The following is a 24255-nucleotide window of genomic DNA, read 5'->3' on the forward strand; positions in this document are numbered from 1 at the left end:
ATTATACACTTTTATACATAACTACACACACACATATATCTATAAAATGTAATGTGTGTACGTGTATAATATATATATTAAATCCACATTTTAAGCCTGATATTTAAAAAAAAAAATCCTAGAGAGAATAAATGACAAAGAAAAGGCCATTTTAATATTTAAAATGTAACCAGGTTTACATTTACGAAGCAGCTTATTTTTTTTTTTTCCTTTTTGAATTTTGTTGCAGAAAATGTCACCAGTTCCAAAACAACCACTGGTGTCTGACTTCATTACATGTAGGAACATTGTTGTCGAGAAACTTAAGAAAATATAATTTAAATCACTCACATTGAGACAATACATTAAGTACACAATATATCAAATACTTCCCTCTATACTGGCAGTGTAATACTGTTACAATGTTGCATCTAAACCGACACTGCAATTCCAACAACATTAACGTCCATGCAGTGATGTCATAATGAGCGATTGGCAGGCCCTGATCTGGCTGCGATCTCTGGAGGGGTCTAGCGACCAGCCCAAAAGCAAATCAAACCAAGTACCTTTCCGATTCAAGGTTTGAGAATCTTCGGGTTGGCTGTAACTATACATCATCCCGGACAACACCAGAGACGAGCCAGAATCAGGGTCAGCAGACAATCTGAATCACTTGGCTACACATATACTTACTGGAATGCTGTGGTGTACCACAATTCAAGGCAACCAGTTTCAATAATCTCACAACTAACAAGCACACTGGAGGTATAGCAAAAGAATGAATTCCCTTAGCTAGAAAGAAAAAGAAGAAAAACCTTAGAAGCAGAAACCTCCAAAGTGCCATATTAGTCCTTTGAATTTCGCAGCTGATTCGCAGACTACGTTCTGCAGCATCAGACTTGTTGGCAATACAAAATGCCCTAAACAGGTTGGCAACTGGTCACTACAAAGTGCTTTATGTTCTTCACCTAAAGATCGCCGTGGAGTTCTAGAACGCTCTAGAACACTCCGGCCACAGCGGACCCGGGAAGCGCGTAACAGCTTACTCTAAAAATACTATCGGAGAAAGTCGGGCAGGATTATGGGTGTGAAATGCTGGTGATTTGTCACCTGAGAGTCATTTGGTGCTTTTCTGAGAATAACCGAAAAACTGCACATCCATAATCGATCCATCTCTGAAGTCCGGATGAAAATATCCAAAAATCAAACTTAGGACATAAAGTATAGAATCTAGATCTGACTATGAACAATTATAGAATATAGTTATATACACAATCTGCAGCTATGAATGTTGCTTATATAGGGATAGATATCGTTACATTACAAACATTCTCAAGGCTTTTCAAGGCTTTCCTATTTCTCACAAAGTCACCGACGTCACGTCAAATCCTTGTCTTCCGTTCGGTGTGAGGCTGGCGATCTAGTCAGGATCATCTCCTTTTCAAACATATCAATCTTTTACAATAAGCACCTTGCATAAAAAAATAAGGAAACAAGGAAAATAAAAAGAATAATAACGAATGTGCAAAAATACAAAACTGAAGATACAAAGAAGCAATAGAAATAATACAAAAAAAGTAAAGCATGCGATTCAGAGTGTAGTGTTTCGAAGGATTGGTTGGATCAAATCCTCCTCATGGAGGTACGGAATGATACAGGGATTCAGGGAGTCTTCCTTGAGGAAGAGGAATATAAAAAGATTAAAGTTTCCTCCTCATGAGGAGTGGAATGAACAGGGAAAATGAGGCTTACTCTTCAAGGAGTAAAATACAGACAAAAAAACGTCCTCGAGACGAATCTTTTTGGGATGTCCTCCAAAACTCTGCGGACGAGACGGATGAAAGTTAACGGACGGCCATGGACATGGAGCGGTTCTGTGTGTGTGTGGGATGTTGGCACTCTTCACTGCTGCATCTTGCGGATGATGTCGGCAGAGACGGGAGGGTGGAAGTTGATGGTGTGGTGTCGAAGCCCCTGAGAGCTTTTGTAACTTTTACCACACCGGCACTTAAAGGGCTTGCGAACGCGGATCTGAGTGCGGTGGCCGTTCTTGGCGTGGTACTTGATACCATTCACATTCTGCAGAAGAGAAAAGCACAAAACAGACAGTCATCTAGTATCCACAACAGACATTATTAACAGATAGTAATTCTTGATTGACCCACAAAACTGTATCTGAAAATGTATTATTTATCATTATGCATTTATAATATAAACCCCACCATTCAAAGATTTGAGGTCAGTAAGAATTTTTAAAGAAATGAATACTTATAATTGAAATAAATGCTGTTCTATTCGTCAATGAATACTGAAATAAAGGTATCAGTTTCCACAAAAGTATTAAGCAGCACAACTGTTTTCAACATTGATGATAATAATAAATATTTCCTGAGCACCAAATCAGCATATTAGAATGATTTCTGAAGGATCATGTGACACTGAAGAGAAGACTGAAAATATAGCTTTGCCATCACAGGAAAAAATTGAATTATGTTAAAATATATTACAATTAGTGCTGTCAAAACGACTAATCACATCTAACATAAAAGTGTGTGTGTGTGTACATATATATATATATATATATATATATACACACACACAGACACGCACATATACAAACTTTTATGTCCGATATTAATCGATTTGACAGCACTAATTAAAATAGAAGCAGCGGTTTCTAAATTGTAAAAATATTACACAATATTACTGTTTTTATTGTATTTTACTGTATTGACTACTTTGAAAAACATTGAAAAAAATCGTACCAACGCCAAATTGTAGTGTATAAAAACATATAATTGAACATTAGGGTAGGGTTTAGGCTAAGCTAGCAAGCTAATTGGTTAGCAGCATGTAGGATTTCTAATCAGGAAGGGAAAAGAGTATCCATCCAAAGTTCTCTCAGCCAATGTAATGGTTTTGAGGTCCAAGGCAAACTCAGTTCCAGATAGGATACAATCCAATTCAATTATCACCAGTTTTAAATTCTGTATTGATATTATAACATATAAATATCAATAATATGATGGCATACAAAATGATCCGTGACTAAAAAGGCCCTTTAATAATTCCAGACATATAAACCATCCAGTGTTGTGTGAAATCATGAAGGAAACCGTCAGCTGTTTGACAGGGGTGAAGACTGAACCCGAATAAAGCCACATCTGAACAGGCTGTCATCATCCATTTCCTCGGCCTGAATGCAGCTCTCACAGGCTGTACATCATTTATCTCCGCAGCCAGGACCAGATGGCAGTGGAAAATCTCATAAAACACACAGGCCTTGCAGTGGACTGCATGTGTGTCTTTAAAATGTATGTCAAGCTACCAGTCTTGTCCATATTACAGCTCTTAGTGTTAATAAACTGTTTGACGGCTAAACAATGAGAGGCCAGCATTCACTGTTAGATCACATTTGTGCCACTGGTGATTGGTATTGTTAATGGATGTGTGCTGTAAACGTGCTTTTTAGAGAATGAAAACCTCAAACAGGTTTAAATAATGGTGGTAATACATTTATCTTCATTATATATATTCATATTCAAATAATGTATATTGCAGGGCTGCTGAATGCTTGAATCTGATTGCAGGGTTCCCACACCTTGGTTAACTTCAAATTCAAGGACCTTTCAAGGACTTTCCAGGTCCAATACCCTCAAATTCAAGGACTTGATGTGGGGACACATTTCAAGTGAGAGGTTACATCGTGTTACCTTGTAAGATACATTGTTGCGCATGTTCTCTAGACTCCGTCGCTATGGAAACAAAGACGCTAACATGCAATCACCCGCAAATTAATGTGTGGGTCTATGAAACATACATAATTTTACCTTTAAATACGGGAACATTCTTTGTAATCTTCTTTGGTGAGCCAGATATCTTGAAATGTGCATTTCCCGGGCATCACGTTTCTGCCGTTTCAGACTATTTTTGCAATGTTTCACGGTGTGTCTGTGAAACATTGAGGTTCCGTCGTAGTAGTTTCGTGCGCGCGTGAAAGTCATGGCAACGTACAACACAAAGTACCTCACGCGGGAAACACGTAAAGTAACGCGTAAATGCGCGTAACTAAAGTAAATCAAGCAAGCTAGTATGCATAGGCCACGAAGTGCAGGCGAATTAAAACATTAGCGAAGCAGATGGATTAGTATGGATTTGTTCGAAAAAAATTCAAGGACCTGTATCTATGCATGTTCATTTTCAAAAACTTTCCAGGGCTATGATTTTTTTATTTTTTCCAGATTCACAAACTTCCAAGAATTTCAAGGACCCGTGGGAACCCTGTGATTGGTTAACGAACGCAGGTAAGCAATTATTTTCAGGGAAACGCACAGCTAAAGTAGTTCCAGGCAGGTCTTGACCGCATTACAGTTTCATATCACTTCGCCAAATGATTTCAGTTATTGTAAAAGGTCCTTGTAGCCTACAACAGCAAAAGAACCAAAACCCACAATGACCAAGCAAAAAAATATAGTAAACAATAGGATAAAAACGACTAATTATTTCCATAGTTTTTGCCACATAATTACATTTTATTATGTACGGAAAGCACATCCTCTCTTTCTCCCACTCAAACGCACGCACACACATACAGTATGCTGCCCTGGCGATTTTATCAATAAAATAGGTTTAGAAACTTAAAAGCTCCATGACATTTCTCACTAGCAAGGTAATAATGGCGCTGTTCTAGAAGCAGATAAACTTACAGGTACACTATTAGTAGAGATGCTGATGCCAAACACTGTTGAGACACGCACAGCCACAGACTGAGGTAATTCACACACACTCTCTTTAATGACTGCATTAATAACGACATTAGTCTGCTATCAGTGGCTCAAACCTCTGTTTCTTGCTCTAAAATTACGTTTTGGAATTAGCAATGGAGGCTTGGGATGAAATGCGTAAGAAATTAGTCCTACACACAAGAGCGTTTTAAGAACAAAAACCTGACAAATGTCTTGAGATACATCATCTGAACAACAAGTATTTTTGTCCTGCATGTTTTTCCAAGTTATCAGGATTTCTCTAGTCTTGAGGATCATTCACAAATATACAGTGAACAGACACTTGAACCTATTTATTTGAAGTCCTTTTACCTTGTATCTCTTTTTGCATCCAGGCACGGGACATGCAAAGGGTTTCTCATCACCGCCATTCATGCACATGGAACTGAGGATGGATTCAGAACTAATGGCACTTTCGGTGGTCCATGACTCGTCACTGTCGGACTCTTCGTATTCTGCTTCCTCCTCATCATACTCGCTGCCTGAGAGCACATAGCAAGGAATCATTTAGTGACTGATCATGTTATGGAACAGTCAATGCTTCAAAACTTATCAGGCCACATATTTAACCACTACACCACCAGAACCAGAAAACAGCATTTCCCATCAGCCACCACAGCACAAATACAAAAGCTTTAAAGTCAGCATGAAACAGAAATTGTTTTATCCATCAGGAATTGATTGGATGGTTGTGGTTTGCTATTGCTGTGTTCTCATGCGAGTGACAGGTTGTCCCGCCCTTGCGCCAGTAAACATGTGATTTAATTTTTTTAAGGCAAACTGGTACAGTAATCTTTCTCACAGTCCTCATCAGAATACTGTGCCCAGCCAGCAAAGCATTTGCATTTAATGCGAAAGAATCTGGAAGGCATAAGAAGGTCTAAGAAGGTTAACGCACAGTAATAGTATGATACCAGTAATTTGGAGACTATTCAGTTTGTGTTCCAAACCCACACAAATAAAATGCCCAAAAACATCTAATTGTGGGAGAGAGAGCACATGCTGCTCTGGAGAAGGCCATGGGAAACAGCAGCTATGAAAAAAAAGTGTGTGACTCAGATTGTGATTATTTTATCATCTATTACAAGAGAACATCAAACAAGCATGGCAGGGTTTAATGGAGTTATTACCCAAAATTCATCTTTCTAGGAAACATAATAAGCATAAAACAAACATAAAGTGCACATAAAAGCCGTTACAGATGACGTGTGTGTGTGTGTAAGCCAGAATAAACAGCATGAGCGTGTGTTTGATGGGACTACCTGTGGGGGTGCTGCTCCTGAATGAAGACGAGGGCGTGATTGGCGGGGTCACGGGTGGGGTGAGGTTACCGCTGTTGTGCCGGGGGGGCGTGGCTACGCTATTGCGTGAAAGGCTGCCGGTCAGTGAGAGTGACAGCTTTGGCTGAACTTTCTTCTTCAGAGATTCATGCTCCCGCCGTGCTGCGTCTGTCATAAACCTAGAGAGAGAAGTGAACTTTATTAGATGAAAAAAAGGAGTGTATTTAAAGGTGCACTGTGTAATTTTTAGCTGCATCTAGTGGTGAGGTTGCGAATTGCAGCCAACTGAAGTTACGGTGGCCGACAGGAAAAGATGTCGTCGTTTGAGACAGCAGAGAGTAAGCAAATGAGGTTTCTTTACAAAGATAAATTAAGAAATTAGGTTTACTTAATTATTCAGTAAAACGATGTTATTGCGAAATATTATTGTTACTTGTTCATCATTGTGTCAGCGTTTTATTCGCTGACTTTAGCTAGCTTCTTTGCACGAAGAACAACATAGTGACGAAACGCGTTTGTCCGTTTAGGGCTACTGTAGAAACATGTCGGCGCATTTCAATGTAAGGGAACCCGTGGTGTATGTAGATAGAAATGGCTCATTCTAAGATAATAAAAAAACATAACGGTTCATTAAGTAAGGTCTTTATACACCACTGAAAACATAGTTATGTATATGACATTGCATTTATGTCAACAGATCCTCCTAAATATTACACAATACACCTTTAACCCAAACGTGTAACATTAAAGTCACAGATTAATCCAGCCATACAAACTGTAGCACATATGCCATCTTCTGTGTTCCCACACTATTTGACCAATCAATTTCCATTACTTTTCTAGGTGTTTGTGAGTACTGGATAAAGATTTTTTTTTTTAAATCACTCGCTACAAAAAGTTGGATATTCCCAGCCCTGTATCTGTCCTCTCTAACTGAAAGAAAAATACCTTGACAAGATACAGACACAATTAACACAATGTAACAATGAAAATGAGTTGGCACAGGAATACATGGCTGTTAATGGAAAAAGCTTAGGGGGAGAATAAAGCACATTTGCACTTGTATTACACATGCATCAGGTTTAACAAAACCAATGGAAAGTATTTTAACCAAATAAGACAATATATATTAAAATTTGAAAGTATTAAAAAATATATATATGTATATATATATAAAAAAAAACTACTTTCAACTTCTAAAACAACACAGGTTAATCCTAATGCTTTAAATCATTTAATTAATAATTAATATTTTTTACAATAATAGGTTAATACATTACATTAATACATACATTTACATTTTTATCAATAAATAAATCCACAAAGAACTCAAGTATTAGGGGTGGAAAGATGGGCAATGGAGTTTTTTCTGGATTATTAATTTTTTTGTTGTTGTATATGTTGATCAATGTACTCTACTGGAATGAACTCTACACAGGAATAAATTGCATTTTAATTATATTAAAATATGAAATATTTATTTTAAAATGTAATGTACTATTACTGTTTTTATTAGGGGTGTGACGATACACTTCATTTTTTCTTTTAAATGACAAAGTCACAAAATACAAAATGCATTTTGAAATGTTTTAATTAATCTAGCCGGGCTGTCGCTAATGATTATTTTGTTAATCGAGTAATCGGTTGTAATCAGATCATTTTTTGTGTGTGGTAATAAAAATAGACCTAAGTGAACCAAGTGGACTTAAAATACATATATAATAACAAGGAGGAAAATGATCAAAAGCAAATAATCGCTTTACCTGTAGCACATATTTATTTAATTCACTCGCAGCCTATTGTATTTATATTATGATTTTTAAGTGGTTTTAATATGCTGATATCACCAGACATCTTTTCACCTTGATGAGAAATATCGTCACGTTTTAATATTGTGAGTTCTCGTGGCACGCCCCTAGTTTTTACTGTATTTAAGATCAAATAAATGCAGCCTTGGTTAGCATCAGAGTCTTCTTTCAAAAACATTGAAAAATCTTGCAAAATCCGAAACTTTTGAATGGTAGTGTAAATGTATCAGGCGGGCGTCCTCGCTGTTAGACTGGAAGAGTCTGTTTCAAGTTAAAACTGGTCTTGGTTCAACTTTAATAAACATGTCTTAAGACATCTGCATTCTGTTCTATTCGATCAGTTGCATTCCATCTATCTGTGTCTGAATGCAAGAACATGTTCTGTGAGCAACGGCCCACAATTCTTTCCAACAAGAGTGATGTACTGCGTCCATGTACAATCCATGTCCCAACTCTAACCATTAGGACCACAAAGTAAAAGAAATGTTTTCTCTCAGTTCCAAAATACAGGGACAACCTGCTACAGTTTTCTTCAATACAAATGAACCATCTGTCATGTAAGTCTATATGTTGTGATTCAGCAAGGTCTAAAATCCACCTCATAACACCTTGTTTGCTGTTGCATTATAAAACTGTCAGTAAATATATGTAATAAAGCATAAATGTTCACACAGATATTATTAAGGCTGGTGTGGAATTAACAGATTACCAGTAGAAGCCACTTAAAGCAGTGATACAAGGACAAAAGCGCAAGAATTTCCACCACCATTCAGCCTATTAAAGCTGTTTTTAACACTGGAGCTCTGAGTATTCCTACACAAACCACATTCAACTGAGTCGAGTGGATCTGAGTGTGTGTGAAGAGAATTTGGGTGCTGGTTTGAAGTTCATTATAGCTTCATAAACTGACCTTAGAGGATGTAGAGAAGACTTGACCACACACAGCCATTTTCCAGAAAATACAGAATCCCATTAAGAAAAATGTTAGACTGCTCCCATATGAAGAGAATCATCTTTGATATTTGGTTGCTTTCAAGGTTGAAAAACCCAATTCAACATGAATTACTGACCCAAGTCTATTGATTAGCTGATTTTTTTCTATATGTAAAATGCATAGCCAACCAGTTTTTAGGTTTAGCCACCTGTAATATTTTAATGCATACCATTTCATACTATGTTTTATCTTTACGTTTGTGTTTTTCCAAAATAAATTGTATACATTGTGGACAATAAAGTACAGAAACTAATCAAAATAAGGAGGCCTTCTAACAGAGTTACAATAGTGTAAAATTCCTATTAGTAAATATTGTGGAAAATGAAAATACTCTTTATGAAATATTAAATAAAAATACACAACTTTTACATACATGTACATATATATACACAGTATATATATATACTGTATGTATATATATATATATATATATACATACAGTATATATATATATATATATATATATATATATATTTATTTATTAGTATCTGTGTGTGCATAATGTATACATGTACATTTATATGTGTATATATATACATACACACATATATATATATACACTAATAATACCATATATAGGCATAGTACTGTACCTGTTAATGTAGCTGAGGGCGACGTATGTGGGCTGCTGCAGTTCCTGTTTCTCCAACACACGAGGATCTGTATCTAAACGAAACAGAGAGATAAATAATTCACTAGACTAGACTGACATGGATAAAAACAAACACACCACAAAAGAACAAACAAGACCACTTTGAGGCTTTTTGGTTTTCAGTGTACTATGACAATATATGCTGAACAACATTCACAAAAAGCATATATAAAACTCTTCGGGTGACAGCATTGTTTACCTGTCTGAATCTGTGTCACTCACCCACATTTAGTCATTTTGTGGCATCAGAGTCAGTGAGTTTATGGAAGCTTGCGTGTCATTGCCAGAATGAAGCTATTACTCACTTTATAGTTAAAGTCATTGACTTTCAAACTCAATCCTAGATTCTGCCACACAACACGTCCACAATCACTTGCAGATGGCAATTAACTCCATTAATCAAGTTTTTTTTCATTAAACTCTGCTTAGCGGCGGAATAAATCAGCACTTCCCAGAGCATCTGCATGAGAGAGAGACTGGACTGGGCAATGGAGAGCGTATCCATTAGCTGTTTGGTTAAACTTGAGACAGCCATTTGGTTAGTGTCACACCACACTCAACGAGCTCTCTGCCTGCCATTCCTCCCAGATGTGCTTATTTTCTGCACTCCAGGGCCACCCTGATCCACCTCCAACTGGATCCAAATGCCCACATGGCAAAGATAGATTTTGTCTTGTTTTTAGTTATGAATATTAAAGAGTCGACTTCAAAAACGATGATATCTGGTTTGGGTCTGTTCTGTCAAAACGGCCTCTGATTATGTGGTCAATGTTCTCACGAAGCGCCCCTGATGCTCCACTGTGGACTACGCTGCCACCTTGTGGCGAATGTGTATATTTTAAAATTCTTTCTTTAAACATTCTAGGTTAAGTTAGCACACTCGCTTGTCGTTATTTTAAGATTCCATTCGAACACAACCCAGCTAAAATGTCTCTGAACTGCGTTCCATTGCCTACTAGAGCAAAAATCCGCTTAACGTCCATTCTGTGGTCGGCGGTGCCCGCATACCAGCGGCTCTGCCAGGGTAATGTTTTTCAGATGTCTCTCAGGGCATTCTCCAACACCATTAACACAGGCACTGCCAAAACACGGTTTCATCTAATGAGCCTCGCCTGTACACCCCCCGTGATGCGTCTCAATGCCTCTTTTTATTCTTCTGCTGTGAGTAAACACATTTCTTTCTGCTCCGTTTAACCCGAAACATATTTGTCTCAGCTCTCCGAAACCACGCGGCACCCCGGCGTGTGAGACCTGCGATTCCGGCCAGCGTGGCATCACACACTCCGTGGCTCTGCCCTGCCACCTCATAATTACGCAGGCACAGACGCTGCCACCTGGTTGTTATGCTAGCCTACTGTATTTTAAGTTTTAAAGAATTGGTGGGTAAAGGTTCGGTCACACTCACAACACCACAAATGTTGGGCACGAAAATTCGATCAGATTCTCGCATTCGATTTGTCTGTTCAGTTATGTGCCCTCTTAATCCCAACTTCCCCGCCCACTTGCAGCGACATCTCTAATGACGTATTTACTGGCGCGAGGGCGGGGAAACCTGTCACTCACATGACATCACAGCAACAACACATGACGCAAGCGCCCGCCCACTTTTTCTATTCATTTTCCCCATTTTAAAACAGTCTTTCTTAAAAAGATAAAAGCCACGAACCATGTCAGTAAGCTACAAGGTGAATCATAGCACTTTAATTTTGAGCAAAACAATTTTTAAATTCAGAAAAAGACAAGACTCTTAAACGGCTTTAGTGAGTGAAAGAACTACAAGCTCATGAAGCATTGCGAACAGCATAATGAACTAAAAATGGTGAAATATACAACTACTCATTTGGTTAACTTTTAGTTTATTGCAAAATAAGCATATATATATATATATATATATATATATATATATATACACACACAATATTTTCAAATTTGTAAAACTGTACATGTATTTTTGTACATATATTTATATTCTCTTTATGCCCCCTTTTCTTCCCTAAAAAAAAGATAAATCTAAACTAAATCATCACCTCGTAAAATGGTTGTTTTTTTCATGAGATCGAGAATTGGGTCAATTAATAACATATTGATACAATGCATAACAATTCATACAGTGCGAATTGTCCAAAAACATGATGCTTCACAAGTTCACAGTACAGCACAGACGATGGCATTGCCAATGTGGGGTTGGTTTCGGTCGGCATCTGAACGGCAGAGTTTTTGTAGAACAGGTAGGATGTAGGTGTGTCGTTCCGTCTCGGTTCATTGTTTAAAGCTTTCAGCTCGGCCCGCACCTCAGCTAAAGTGTTTCATTAGCATTGATTTAACTACTGTGAGAAAGACCCCACAACTTTCTTCCACACACACACACACACACAAATCATTAGGCACCGCGCTGTTCCTATGCCAAGATAAAGGAGTTTTGTACGTGTGCATATGACCCGCGCAGGGAAAAAGCCCCAGAAGAGGAGAAACAAGAAGAGCTGCATATAGTCACACACACATGGATCAATCCGCACACACACTCCGTAAATCACACATAGGATTGCCAAGGTTCCTCAGGGCCTGAAGTCACTAAGGGGCCCCAGAGCTGCTGCCTACCAGAACCCCATTACAGGGAGAGGTGGTCCACATGTACACAAACAGGTGGTCTACCATGGTGGTCTCTCTCTCACACACACATACACATTATTTCACTAGAGCTCAAGACCAGGAACACTTTCAGAGGTTGATCAACAGACTGTTTGGCCAATTAGGCTAACAATTATCTGCATCATCTGCTAATCTCAAACAGTCTTAGTTCCAATTTGTATGAGTTTCAAAATCAACTGACAACCTTGTTCACAGATAAGCATTTGCTTACAGTAGTGAATTTAAAGGGATAGTTCACCCAAAATTAAAATTCTTAATTCTTAAAATTAGTCATAATTTACTGATTTTACCCTCATGTCATTCCAAACCTGTTTCTTCTGTGGAACAAGAAAGAAGACTTCTATTGTATCGGACATAAAAAAAATAAAGGCCTATTTTTTTTACCCGAAGAAAAAAAGTCAAACCGGTTTGGAACAACAGGGATGAAAATTATGACAGAATATTCATTTTTGAATTCATTCATCCCTTTAATTGTAAACAAAATTGCTGAATATTTTACACATCTCATTTGTCATCATTAAGTTGTATTACATATATATCTGCATTATATACAGTATATCAGTATTAAATCGGCCATTGGTCACCCTACTCTCTATATATACTGGCCATTAAAAACACATCTGTCAACTATATATATTTATTAAAAAGAAGCATATTATCAACAATAAGATTATTTGAGTTTTGAGTTTATGAGGTTTAAATATGACAAGCAGTGTGATTTATTGATAATAAACCTAGAATTATTATCATTTTCTGGCTGATTACAGACAATATTACAATTCTATTTTACTTTGTCTAAACAATTAAAAATGACTAATTAAAAAAACAAATAAATAAAAATCCATAATTTACAGTAGTAAAATAAATTTTCATTTTGAGATTTGCTAAAAATTACATTTAAAATTTGTATTAAATTAGTGTTTTAAAGATTAACTTTAAGTGAGCATTTGGTGACAGCAAAATTAACCTAAATGTAAAAATAATAAGAATGCACAATTAAATGTCCAATACTGAACAAAACATTTAAAAATCCCCAATATCAGCAGATACATGACAAGGTACCAATATATCATGCATACATAGTGTAATTTAATTTATTTAAAGTGAAAACACATGCAAGATTCAATTTCACACTCTTGGCACAATTTTCAGAAACTCTTGACATTCATTGTGTAATTGTGTGAATTTGTGTCTGTGTAATCTTGCACTGGTTGCATTTATCGGGCCAGCTGGAGATCGCTGATTCGCTGTGTCCGAAATTGCCCCCTATACCCTTAGGGGACAGCCATTTATAGTGGAGTTCGAAACCATATTGGACGTAATTGAGTGCACTCATTCAATCCCACAATGCACCCCAATAACAAGTGTACAACAGATGTTCGCTCAATGGCTAGAGAATACCCATAATGCACTGTGAGTCACGCGCGGAGTGAATTCCCACGTCTGACCAGAAGATGACGCCTACAGCTGAATCATCCATCCATTTTATATACCGCTGATCCAATGTGGCTACAGCGTAATATCATACTGGTATAAACTCCTATTTAAGTGATTATTAAATTGTTTAAAGGGGTGGTATAATGCCCTTTTCCTAAGATGTAAAATAAGTCTTTGATGTCCCCAGAGTTATGTGAAGTTTTAGCTCAAAATACCCCACAGATATTTTTATATAGCATGTTAAAATTGTCAACTTTTGAGGGTGAGCAAAAACGCACCGTTTTGTGTCTGTTCCTTTAAATGCAAATGAGCTGCTGCTCCCGGCACAGAGGGCGGAGCTTCAACAGCGTGTGTCCTTTTACCTCACACAGACATGCACTGATAATATCAAAAACTTTTAGCCTTTTATGTTAAAACCGGATTAGACTAGAAACTAGTCTAGACTCAAGAAGAGGTGACAACATGTAGAATGCAACAGGATGTTTCTGAATGGTTAGTTGATGAATTTATGTAGTTTATGTGTAGTTATCTTCTAGTCATTGATTAGCATATTCTGTCTTGATAAATCGATAATCTATAAATCAGGTGGTTTATGTACATTTTAGGGTTGGTGATGTCACTAACCCTGGAGGAATGTCGTGTAGTCCTACCAGCCGTTTGTTGTAGTCCTTAAAAAGTGATTTCTTTAAAAGCAAATATCTCCCTTTACTTTGAACTTTGAGCGTTCTGACTTTGCAGATGTTGTTTATGCGCAAACAGCAACATTACACACTAACTAAAGTTAAAAAAGTGAAATCATAATCAACCACCCCTTTAATTAAAGTTCATACATAGTTTCCATGACAGAGTTCAAAATAAATCTTTTCATCTTACTACTGGAGCTAAGTTTCAAATGATTATTAAACAGCAAGCACAAATTATGCAAAAGCAGCAGACCTTCCAGAGCACTCAGTGTCCGAATTCACTCACTCGTTTTCATTCACTCCTTCAGGTGAACTATATTGGTGGAGTAATGTAGGAAATAGTATAGGGAGCAATTTTGGACACAACCCTAGTCAATAGTGTATTCTCCACTCTTTTTTCCCCACCCACAATCCTCTTTTTACTCTACCAGACACATTAGGAAAGAAAAAACTCGATATATATTTATAACAGGCAGAGTGGTTGCATCCTATGTGACTAAGATAGGATGATTATAACCTTCAAAAAAACGTGGAAAGATAAATCATGGTCGATTACATCCAACGAACCAAACCGCACTAGCAGCTGCCGCTGTGTAATCTTGTCATTCAGAATCAGAAGATGCATTATTTAGCTGCTCCTCTGAGCATGGGTGGTCTTGTACGTGTGAAGATCACAACACACACACATCCAAAACACACAGACACACACGTTCTAAATCAGCGGCAGCCCCCTGCCATGGTTAATCCAGGTAATATCAGCTCTTCCTGTCATTAGCTGGCCTGCGCTGGGTTTGGATGGAGGGCTGGGAGGGAACAGGGGGTGTTGGTTTGAGGTAATTAGGTTCACCAGGTGCAGCTCTGGGAGCACCAGTCACCGCTGCTCAAATTTATTATTTCCGTTGAGATTTTTTTTTTACGTATGCCATTCCAGGAGCCCTCGGTGTAGTGAACTCAGAGAGGTTCATTGTTCAGAGACCTGAGATCACTCCTAGAGCTGACATCTTGAAAGCAGGAGACCTTGGCAGGGTTACTAGTTAACCAAACCTGAAATCTTAAATACAAATAAGAGTATCTCATTGATAGGCTACTAAAAAGAAAAACAATGGACCTCTGTCCAACAGGATGAAGCTAAAGTTTTCAACGTTTCAGAAACTGTGGCATTTTTACTGTGTGATTAAGTCATTGTATGTTAAAAAAAGAGCCTCAGCATATGGTGCAAACTGTATTTTTTATGATAGTCTCCGATCAACAGGAGGATTTAAGCTAGCTAAACACTGTAGTCAGAATTATTCTGAGCGCTGTTACCCTTTCAGCTTCCTAAATCATCTCAACGTCATATTAACACTTTTAATGTGAAACCCTCAGAGGCCACGGCCTGCCAGTTTTAAATTCACAATTTTAAGAGCTGGAAGTCGAAAAAGAATCGCATAAATTGTCACATCCAGCGAGAGTCTCGAAGGGATCTTTTAAAGGACACGTTGCTTACAAAACCCACACTCACAAATACGAACAGTAAAAGGTTTAAGCACACACCCCTTCTTCTCTTTGCCCGTATTTACATCGTTGCCTTCGTAAAATATAACAATCAAACCCTAGAAAGCGTGGCAACCACAAACTAGAATCTGCTTGAAGACAGAGGAAAATTCGAAGGTGATAAAATATTACAACCTTAAAACTTCACAAGCTCATTTGCTGTAAGCAATGAGGCCTATCGGCAACATTTCTCCACCCGACCTCGCAAATCTCCTAGTTCCTCTGCTAGCGTGCCATCGCCCCCTACTGGACGCAAGAGCACCTGTCAATGAACCCACCTCACCCGCTAGAATGTGAGCTTTGTTTGGCCGGGCGTTAATTAAAACAGAGAATGTTTTTAGCAGCAGGTCCCCAGATGAAAAGGAAGAGAGGCCAAAATCCACCATCCCACTTTGTAATTAGGCTTGCTCCAGGCCTATGTGGGGCCATGCCAGATTTCACACCTCGCCAAGAGCAGGGCTGTGGGTGAGGGAGGGGTTTCATAGGACACTAATTGCCTCATTACTGCGCAATAAGTCACTTTAGCCACACTCTCCTTCAACTAACACCCCGGACACATGCGAGACGTGCGATCAGAGAGCAGAAGAGGCATTAAAACAAGCTCAGCTCAGGTCAGCTGCCTAGAGCTGATCGACCTCCATCTCATCCCATCAGAGAATGGGGCACCACAGTGTGTTGACACATTTAGTTTAGATGTAAACATGATGGTCCTCAGGGCAATTTAACTTAGCACATAAATCCTTCAGTGAAAATAAGCTAAACAAAGGTAGGCAGGCTAAGGCTATAAGTTTTCAGAACGACAGGTTTAAGAGTGCCGAGTGGAGCGGTAATGTTTTTCTAGGTCACTTTATTTTGTTAGAGCGGTGCTCTTTTGTGTTGCAATTGTGGCAACTAGACCTCCATTTTGTGTGTCTTTGTAAAACAAGCCTGCCCTCAAACATTTAGCCAAAGTAATACCACAGCAAACACTAAAATGCAAATCTGCCACAGTGGAATTTAAAGATGCACACAGTAATATTTGCTACTTAAAGTCCCCTGTCAATAACTTTATCCCTTAAAACTCATCTTTAATCACCAAAATGACATATCTAAATGTTTTTTCCTTGACAAAATTCTTCATGCCTTAAAATAGCTTGAATGTAACTCTACACCCTTGCCTGAGTTACCCGGTGTCGTGTAAACAGCCCCTGAATATGCAAATTAGCCCCGCCTCCACTCACTTGCACCAGCTCAGAGATCCACTCATTGATGATCACACGTCGACGTGATTGGTTACTAAGTAGTTTGTGACGTCAGAAACACCAGTGATTTCAAACCGCGTTTTTGAGACTGTCTTTGGTTCACTGCATTAAAGGAGAAAATACTCAGCAATGGTGTCTTATGCAGACTTATGGATTTGTACATTAAAAGCTTGATTTTCATCACAGGGTGACTTTAAAAAACGTTTTACACATAAAGGAATGAACAACACTTTTGAGAAATGTCATTAGAATTAAGTTCACTCACATAAGGACATGTTAGTTTTCTATAAAATCAGGGTTTTTTTTAGGCTGGTCGCCCACTCATGGAAGCCACCATGTTGACATATCATGACCAACCATGTTGTGACAGACTTTCTACTACTACTAATAATAGCGATATATGAAGTAAATATGTTTTTTAATTTTCTATTAAGATTTCAGACATAAGCAAACCAAATGATATGACAACAAACACAATATACTTCATACTAAACTACAGTGGAGCCAGAGTAACGCGTTTATGATCCAACAGAACATCCTCATTACAAAACAAACCACCAACACACAAAACATTCCAAGAATGTCGATGGAGAAAACATGGACAAAAAGGAACTTAAAGTGAAAAAAAAAAAGACATGTGAAGGCCAAGTATGGGTAACCCATACTCAGAATTTGTCCTCTGCCTTCAATGCATGACCCATCCATGTTAATACACACATTAGGAGCAGGGTTACCAGTCAGACTCTCAAACCATTAGGCCACGACTGCCCCCAACATAAACAAAGAACTTTGCTCTGAAGCAGCATCAGTTATTAAACTAATTTAATGCATCCAGGCCAATAGGTGTCAGTATAAAGTCCAAGACTGCTGACACCAGTATGACAAGTAATACCCAGCTATACATAGATATCATATATAAAGGCTAGATGTCTCGTGCGCACTGCTGGCCAATGGAGGTCGACGTCCGCACGTGGCGGCCATCTTGCGACAGTGTACTCGCTCACTACTTCAATGGTGCATGTACTTTTAAATAACCATAACTTGCTAATTTTTCTACCGATTTTCAAACGGTTTGGTTTGTTATAAACGTCAGAGATGTAGTTATGACACTGCATACATACACTGCATACATATGAAAAATTATAACATACATTTTCAAGCATTCGGAATTATAGCCACGTTAATAACGTTTGTAAGAAACCAAACCGTTTGTAAATCCGTCAAGATTTCAGCGAGATAAGAGGATTTGTGTGCGTGCTGATCATTCACCTTAATGCACAGAGCACTGTCACAAGATGGCCGAACGATGATGCCGGAAGTGACTGCGCCATAAGGCATCTAGCGTTTATATATGATATCTATGCAGCTATAGGCTTACTGAGTGCACCCAAACATGCTTTTGACATATTTTTTTTAAGTGAGACCTGCTCAATGATCTCTCCCTGTGCACATCCACATTGGTTGTAATCATAGTGACAAGACGACTATGTGTGGAGGTTGCTTGAATGTACTTAACATAAGGTTAATTCTACTAAAAAGCAAAGTATTAATGTTAATTTTACCACTGACATTGGGCCGTTCATTGGTGCCTCTCATCTACTATGCATAGTAATGGACCCAATCACTAGATAAAACCTTCCGTCACTGTTATTCCACTTCAGATCAATGTCGCATGACTGAACGTAGGTTGCGTGGACCTTAACATAGGTTGGGCCAAGTAGAGATATTCAAAATATTACATAGCAAGGTGAATATAAATTGTGCACTTTCAATGTGTCGCATGAACTGGGTCAACTGCAGATGATTTTGAAGATTATATATGCAGGATTTAGTATGCAAAATGTTCCCTGACTATATCTCCTGTACAATCTTTATGACCTACTTGCATGTAAAATATCTAATTTGAAAAACATGCCTTTAGCATCTGACACTTCAAACTACAGGAAGGCCTAGTTTAGATCAGACATTAAAGACCATGTTAGGGATGCAGCATTATTCAAATCTATACTAATTTATCTTAATAAAGTAAAATGTATTAATGATAAAAATATAAATATAATTAATAATAAAAATGAATAAAATAATCAAATTAATTAATAAATATTACAAATAATATAAATCTCATATACAAATAATATACAAATATGGACTGATAATGAAAAATGTAATTAATCTCTAACATCTATAACTGATAGTGGTATATTTTGCACCATTAGATCACATAATTCTGCAAATACTTCCGCCTAACTTTAAAGTCAGCATGAAACAGTCTTTTCATCTCTATTGTGACATATATCCAAGTGAAATGGCTTCTTGAACAAAAACAAATGTGGGGCGGGACTTGATTTTGACTCTGATTTTATTTTGGCGGGAATTGCGATTTCGGATGAAATCACTCATAATAAACACTGCAAAAGATTCCATAAAAAATAAGAATTGTCAGGTTTGATTTGACAAACTCTGTGAGCTAGCACACTAAACGTTCAAAGAGTGATGCACACATGGCAAAATTCATTAAACTGCTGAGTCTCTGAGCTGCAGAGTCTGTATTGATGGCAGAAAGCACCTCAGGCTAAAACGGTTGACTGGACTGATGATTTCCACCAGTTCTCCTGATCCCCCACTCGCAGACCAGCTGAGCTAACAGGGAATGTAAGTCAGCAGGGAAGAAAGGGGGGGTTCTCCTTACAAATCCACTCCATACAGGCTCCTGCCAGAGTCTACTGGACAGGTATTTCAATGGTGTTAAATTACATCAGCACAGTCCAGATCCAGTACCCTTGGCTGAGACATTCATCAGCACTATAGAGACTAGATCACAAAAAATGAAAGAGATATCAAGAAAGCATAATGATAATGACAGACAGGTATGTAATACCCTTTTTCAGCTGTGCTCAAAGAAAACCAGCATTCCATCTCATGCTGTGCTTACATTTTCAGACGTCACTTAGAGGCCCTCAGTCATTTCATGTTTACTTTCGTTCTATTTCTGTGTATCTAACAGCCCAGAAAACCAGCGAGCACTGTTGATTTTGTGCACAACCTTAAGAACCCATTTTATTTATCACACATTTACAAGCACACATCTATACAGCTATTCTGCATTAAGATAACCATAACACTATATTGATTCAGCAAGGCAATACAGGCCATAAAAGGGCCTTGACCCTACACATCTGTTCTACTGGATAAGAGTTCTGCAAGCTGGGATTCAAAGGGATTCCTGACCCCAGTGCGACCCCTGAATGACAACAAATCAGACCCTGATAGGCTCCAGGGCCACCTTATGACCGAGATCTGCACTTGCTGCATGAATAATCGTTAAAATTGTGATCTCGATTTAAACACCAACACGATCTGACTATTAAACCTTTGAAAAAATCACACTGGAACATTCAAATCTGTGTTCACACTGCCTCTGAGCCAGAGAAAGCAAGTTGTCATGTATAGGTATGAAACAGCTTCACAAACAGTCTTTTCAACTACACAGTATTGTTATTTCTGTATTACAAACATTCATATTATCACAAAAGTACTGGGATAAAAGTTTAAAGTTTGGATATATACAATGATATCTACAGTAGCAATCAAATGAGCAGGGGTCTCATTTATAAACTGTGCGTAGGAACCTTACTAAAAGTGTACGTGCGCCCGAAAGCCAAAAATGGCGTACGCAAAAAAATATTCAGACTTATAAAACCGTTCGTACGCCAGAACCTGCGCAGAATTCACTTTATAAATCTCAGTCAGCGGAAGATTGTGCGCACATGCGTCTCCACCCCGAAATAACCATATATGGAGTTTACAACGCCTAGTTTTACTATGCAGATCCTCATCTGCATATCATTTGCATATGATTATTCATCCACGTGATAACGTTTAACGGTACAAGACACATTACATTAATAAAAATCATGTAGTTGCCTATCCTTGCCTTGTTTTTGAATACATAAATCAAATAGTGTAAAATACATTTCAGAAAAAGTTTTTCTCAATCTTTTCCACTGGCCGAATTGTATTTTTAATTGATTTATATTTTTAATGGAAACAGATAGGCCTTGGGCATTATTTGCACGAAACTATTTTCTCAGACAATCTGGTATTATCATGATAAGCAATTATCTCTGTGGTTAAAACATTAAAACACAGCACGCCACAGGAAAAGTGTTCAAAAACATCGCATCCACAACAAATATTTCTATTGACTGAATAGGCTATACAATTTTTTTGTAACTTCTCAGTAATGATTTCATGTTTAAGTGTTTAACTCCATTAATTTGAATGGCATATTTAATCTAAATAATTTATATCAGAAGTAAAACATAGTTTAAATCATTATTTTATTTATTTAAACTGTTATTTGCGTCAGTTTCACTAAACGGTCCAACGCGCTCGCTGGCGCGGACATTTAAGAAGGGATGGATATTTGCTTCAAGTGATAAGCTTGGTGAGTGAAATCATATTTTGTATCATCTTTCTGTATATGTCTTTAGATTTTCTGTCTAAAAGTGACCAAAAAGACATTTAACTCCAGCTCACCATCGGTGTCGCCAAACTGCTCCATCTCCAAAACGTTCGTACGCATGGGTCAGAGTTTGCGTGCAGGTGCGCAAATTTTCCCGTCAAGTTTGTTTTTATAAATCAAACCTTGTGCGTCGGAAGTGGCGTACGCCTCTTTCAGGGCCTGTTTTGTGCGTACGCAACGGTTATAAATGAGGCCCCTGGGGCCTCATGTATCAATCTTGCGTACGCACAAAAACTTTGCGTACGCCAGCTTTCACGCTCACGGTCGGATGTACTAACAGTGAAATTAACGCGAGAATGTCCGTTCCTCCACGCCAATTTCATGTCTGGCGTACGTACATTTCTCATTGTTTTTGTCCGTTGGCGACTCTTACAGGCAATGAAGTGAAGTTGCAAATATTACACAACGAATTGTTCTACAAGTCTATCGCACCACCACCTGTGGGAAGCATGTATATATAATACCGCATTGACGGCATCAGCCAAACTCTCCCACTCATATTTTTTCCTTTTGTTATTAATTCCGGAGGACAAAGTTCCAAATAAAATATTTCTTCTCGTTTCTACTTCCAATAGTAGCACCTCCAATTCACTTTCTGTAAAGTTTCGTTTCTTGCCGCTTGCTTTATCCATTTTCTTACTGCTTTCTTTTGCCAAAGTGGACTCATTACCATATTTAAATTGATTTAATTAAGGGAGGAGACTGGGTGGGGCGTTGTGCTCGTGCATGTGCGCTCAATTTTACATTAATTGGGATGTACAAAGGGAATATGCGTGAGATCCTTCGTACACAGAGATTCATACATCTTTTTTTTTGTGCGTATGCACATTTACAGCTTTGTCCGTATGCAATGTTTTAGTATGAATTCAACGCAAGTCTTTGTACATGAGGCCCCAGATCTCCTTTAGAAAGTAACTTCAATGATTGTATCACATTGTTACACCAGTAGGTGGCGACAAGTGACCGTTCCATTTTTTTTTTTTTTTTTTGTCTTTGAATCTTGCATTCAAGAGATTGTTCAAAAACGCCGATTCATCTACATACAGTAAATGAAATGAAACAAGTGAAGTCTTAATGTGTAAGGGTACGTTTACACAACAACGATATGCTTAAACCAAAGACGTTTTTCCTTTGAGTTTTCCACGTACAGACGACACCATTGTCAAAACGATCCGCGAAAACGACTAAAAGAATGACTAAAAACGCTGTATTCTGCTGCCAGGACATTAGATGGCGAAGAAAAACTATAGACTGAACACGTAATACGCGCGTGCATGATGTCATCGGTTTCAGAGATTCGCATTTTTGATGTAGCCTACACATGGAGACTGTTTTCAAAAACTTAAAACCCGTTTTCAAAAGATTGTGTTTTCAGGCACCTAAAACGCCATTGTCCTGTAAACGAATGGCCAAAACGCATAAAAAGTCGTGTAAACAGCCCCTAAGTCATTGAATCATTCATTCAACCCAATTCAATCTAATTAGTTAAACATTTTGAAATATATTGCAGCAATTAATATGTTGTCCAACTTTATTTTTAATAATTATGATTTTTTTATTTTACAATGTGACTTATTATTTTAACCATAAGACCACAATTACTTACTCTAAGAAAATGTGACACTGAAATGTTGACGAGACAACTGAGATCTTATAGCACTGAAATTTAAGCCATCCATCATAGTGTTATATTTCATACAGGACACTGTAATACACCATTAATACACACAACATAATACATAGCCTACTAATCAGGGCATGATTCAACACCAACTCGCATAGTCATCTGATGCTGATATGCCACTGCTTTCTATTGTGTTCATGTTATTGCCTATTAATGCATTTGTATGTCCATCAAGATCACTGCACATCATTATTATGACGCATAAGGATCATGACCATACACATGTACCCGTTACATTTAGCATATTACGGAAGCTCTGATGGTGCATTAGTAACATATTTAATCACTTCTGGGGGACTTCAATCCGTATGATCCATGCGTTTAGTGTTTATGAGCTGCTCTGAGCGGGTGAGATGGATACATCTCAGCAGCAGCTCCGTGTCTGGGGGCCTCGCGCAGAAAATAACATTTACATTGCAATAACACCGCTTGTGTTTACATGTTCAGACCATGTCACTTTGAAGGGGCTTAACGAATCCCGAATGAGTTCAGAACTGGTGCTATCGATACCTATAAGCGTCACGAAATCGAGCAAAACACAGTGAAGTCTTATCGCTTCACCACACCTAGCAACAGCGCCGCTGCGACGCAGGAAGTCAGTGTGATTGTGGTCCGCGCGAGCCGGCCATTGCTGCGCGCGCTGCAGCGGCACAGATTCTGTTTCCGCGAGCGCACTTACCGATGTGATTATCCTCGATGTGCACGATGAGCTCGGCCAGCGACTCGAAGTGCAGTCCGCAGCCTCCGAACTGGCAAATGTTGGAGAAGAAGGAGGCGGCGGCGATGCCTGTCATGGTCTTTGCTACATTGAAGAGCAGCAGCACCGTGCGAGCGGAAAGGAGATCGCACACACGCACGCACGCACCGTCAGGCAGGCAGACAACAGCAGCAGCAGCAGCTGGAGCAAAGCAGGACGAGAGCGCGCGACGCAGCAGGAGAGGGAGAGGAGGGCCCACTGACACACGTCATACCTGTTGACATGAAATACTGCACACTAGTCCTGCTT

General features: G+C 38.4%; 1 protein-coding gene across 1 annotated transcript; it reads right to left on the minus strand.

The window, feature by feature from the left end:
* Positions 1 to 132: 132 nt before the first annotated feature.
* Positions 133 to 24197, minus strand: jazf1b (JAZF zinc finger 1b). The gene is made up of 5 exons (XM_084435429.1): positions 23929 to 24197; positions 9439 to 9511; positions 6026 to 6222; positions 5076 to 5245; positions 133 to 2058 (listed from the first exon to the last, which is right to left on the minus strand). The coding sequence occupies exons 1-5, from the start codon at positions 24041 to 24043 to the stop codon at positions 1882 to 1884; spliced, it is 732 nt and encodes a 243-aa protein (XP_084291555.1). The 5' UTR covers positions 24044 to 24197; the 3' UTR covers positions 133 to 1881.
* Positions 24198 to 24255: the final 58 nt, after the last annotated feature.

Source organism: Rutilus rutilus (genome assembly GCF_951802725.1).
Source record: "Rutilus rutilus genome assembly, chromosome: 17".
Lineage (NCBI taxonomy): Eukaryota > Metazoa > Chordata > Actinopteri > Cypriniformes > Leuciscidae > Rutilus > Rutilus rutilus.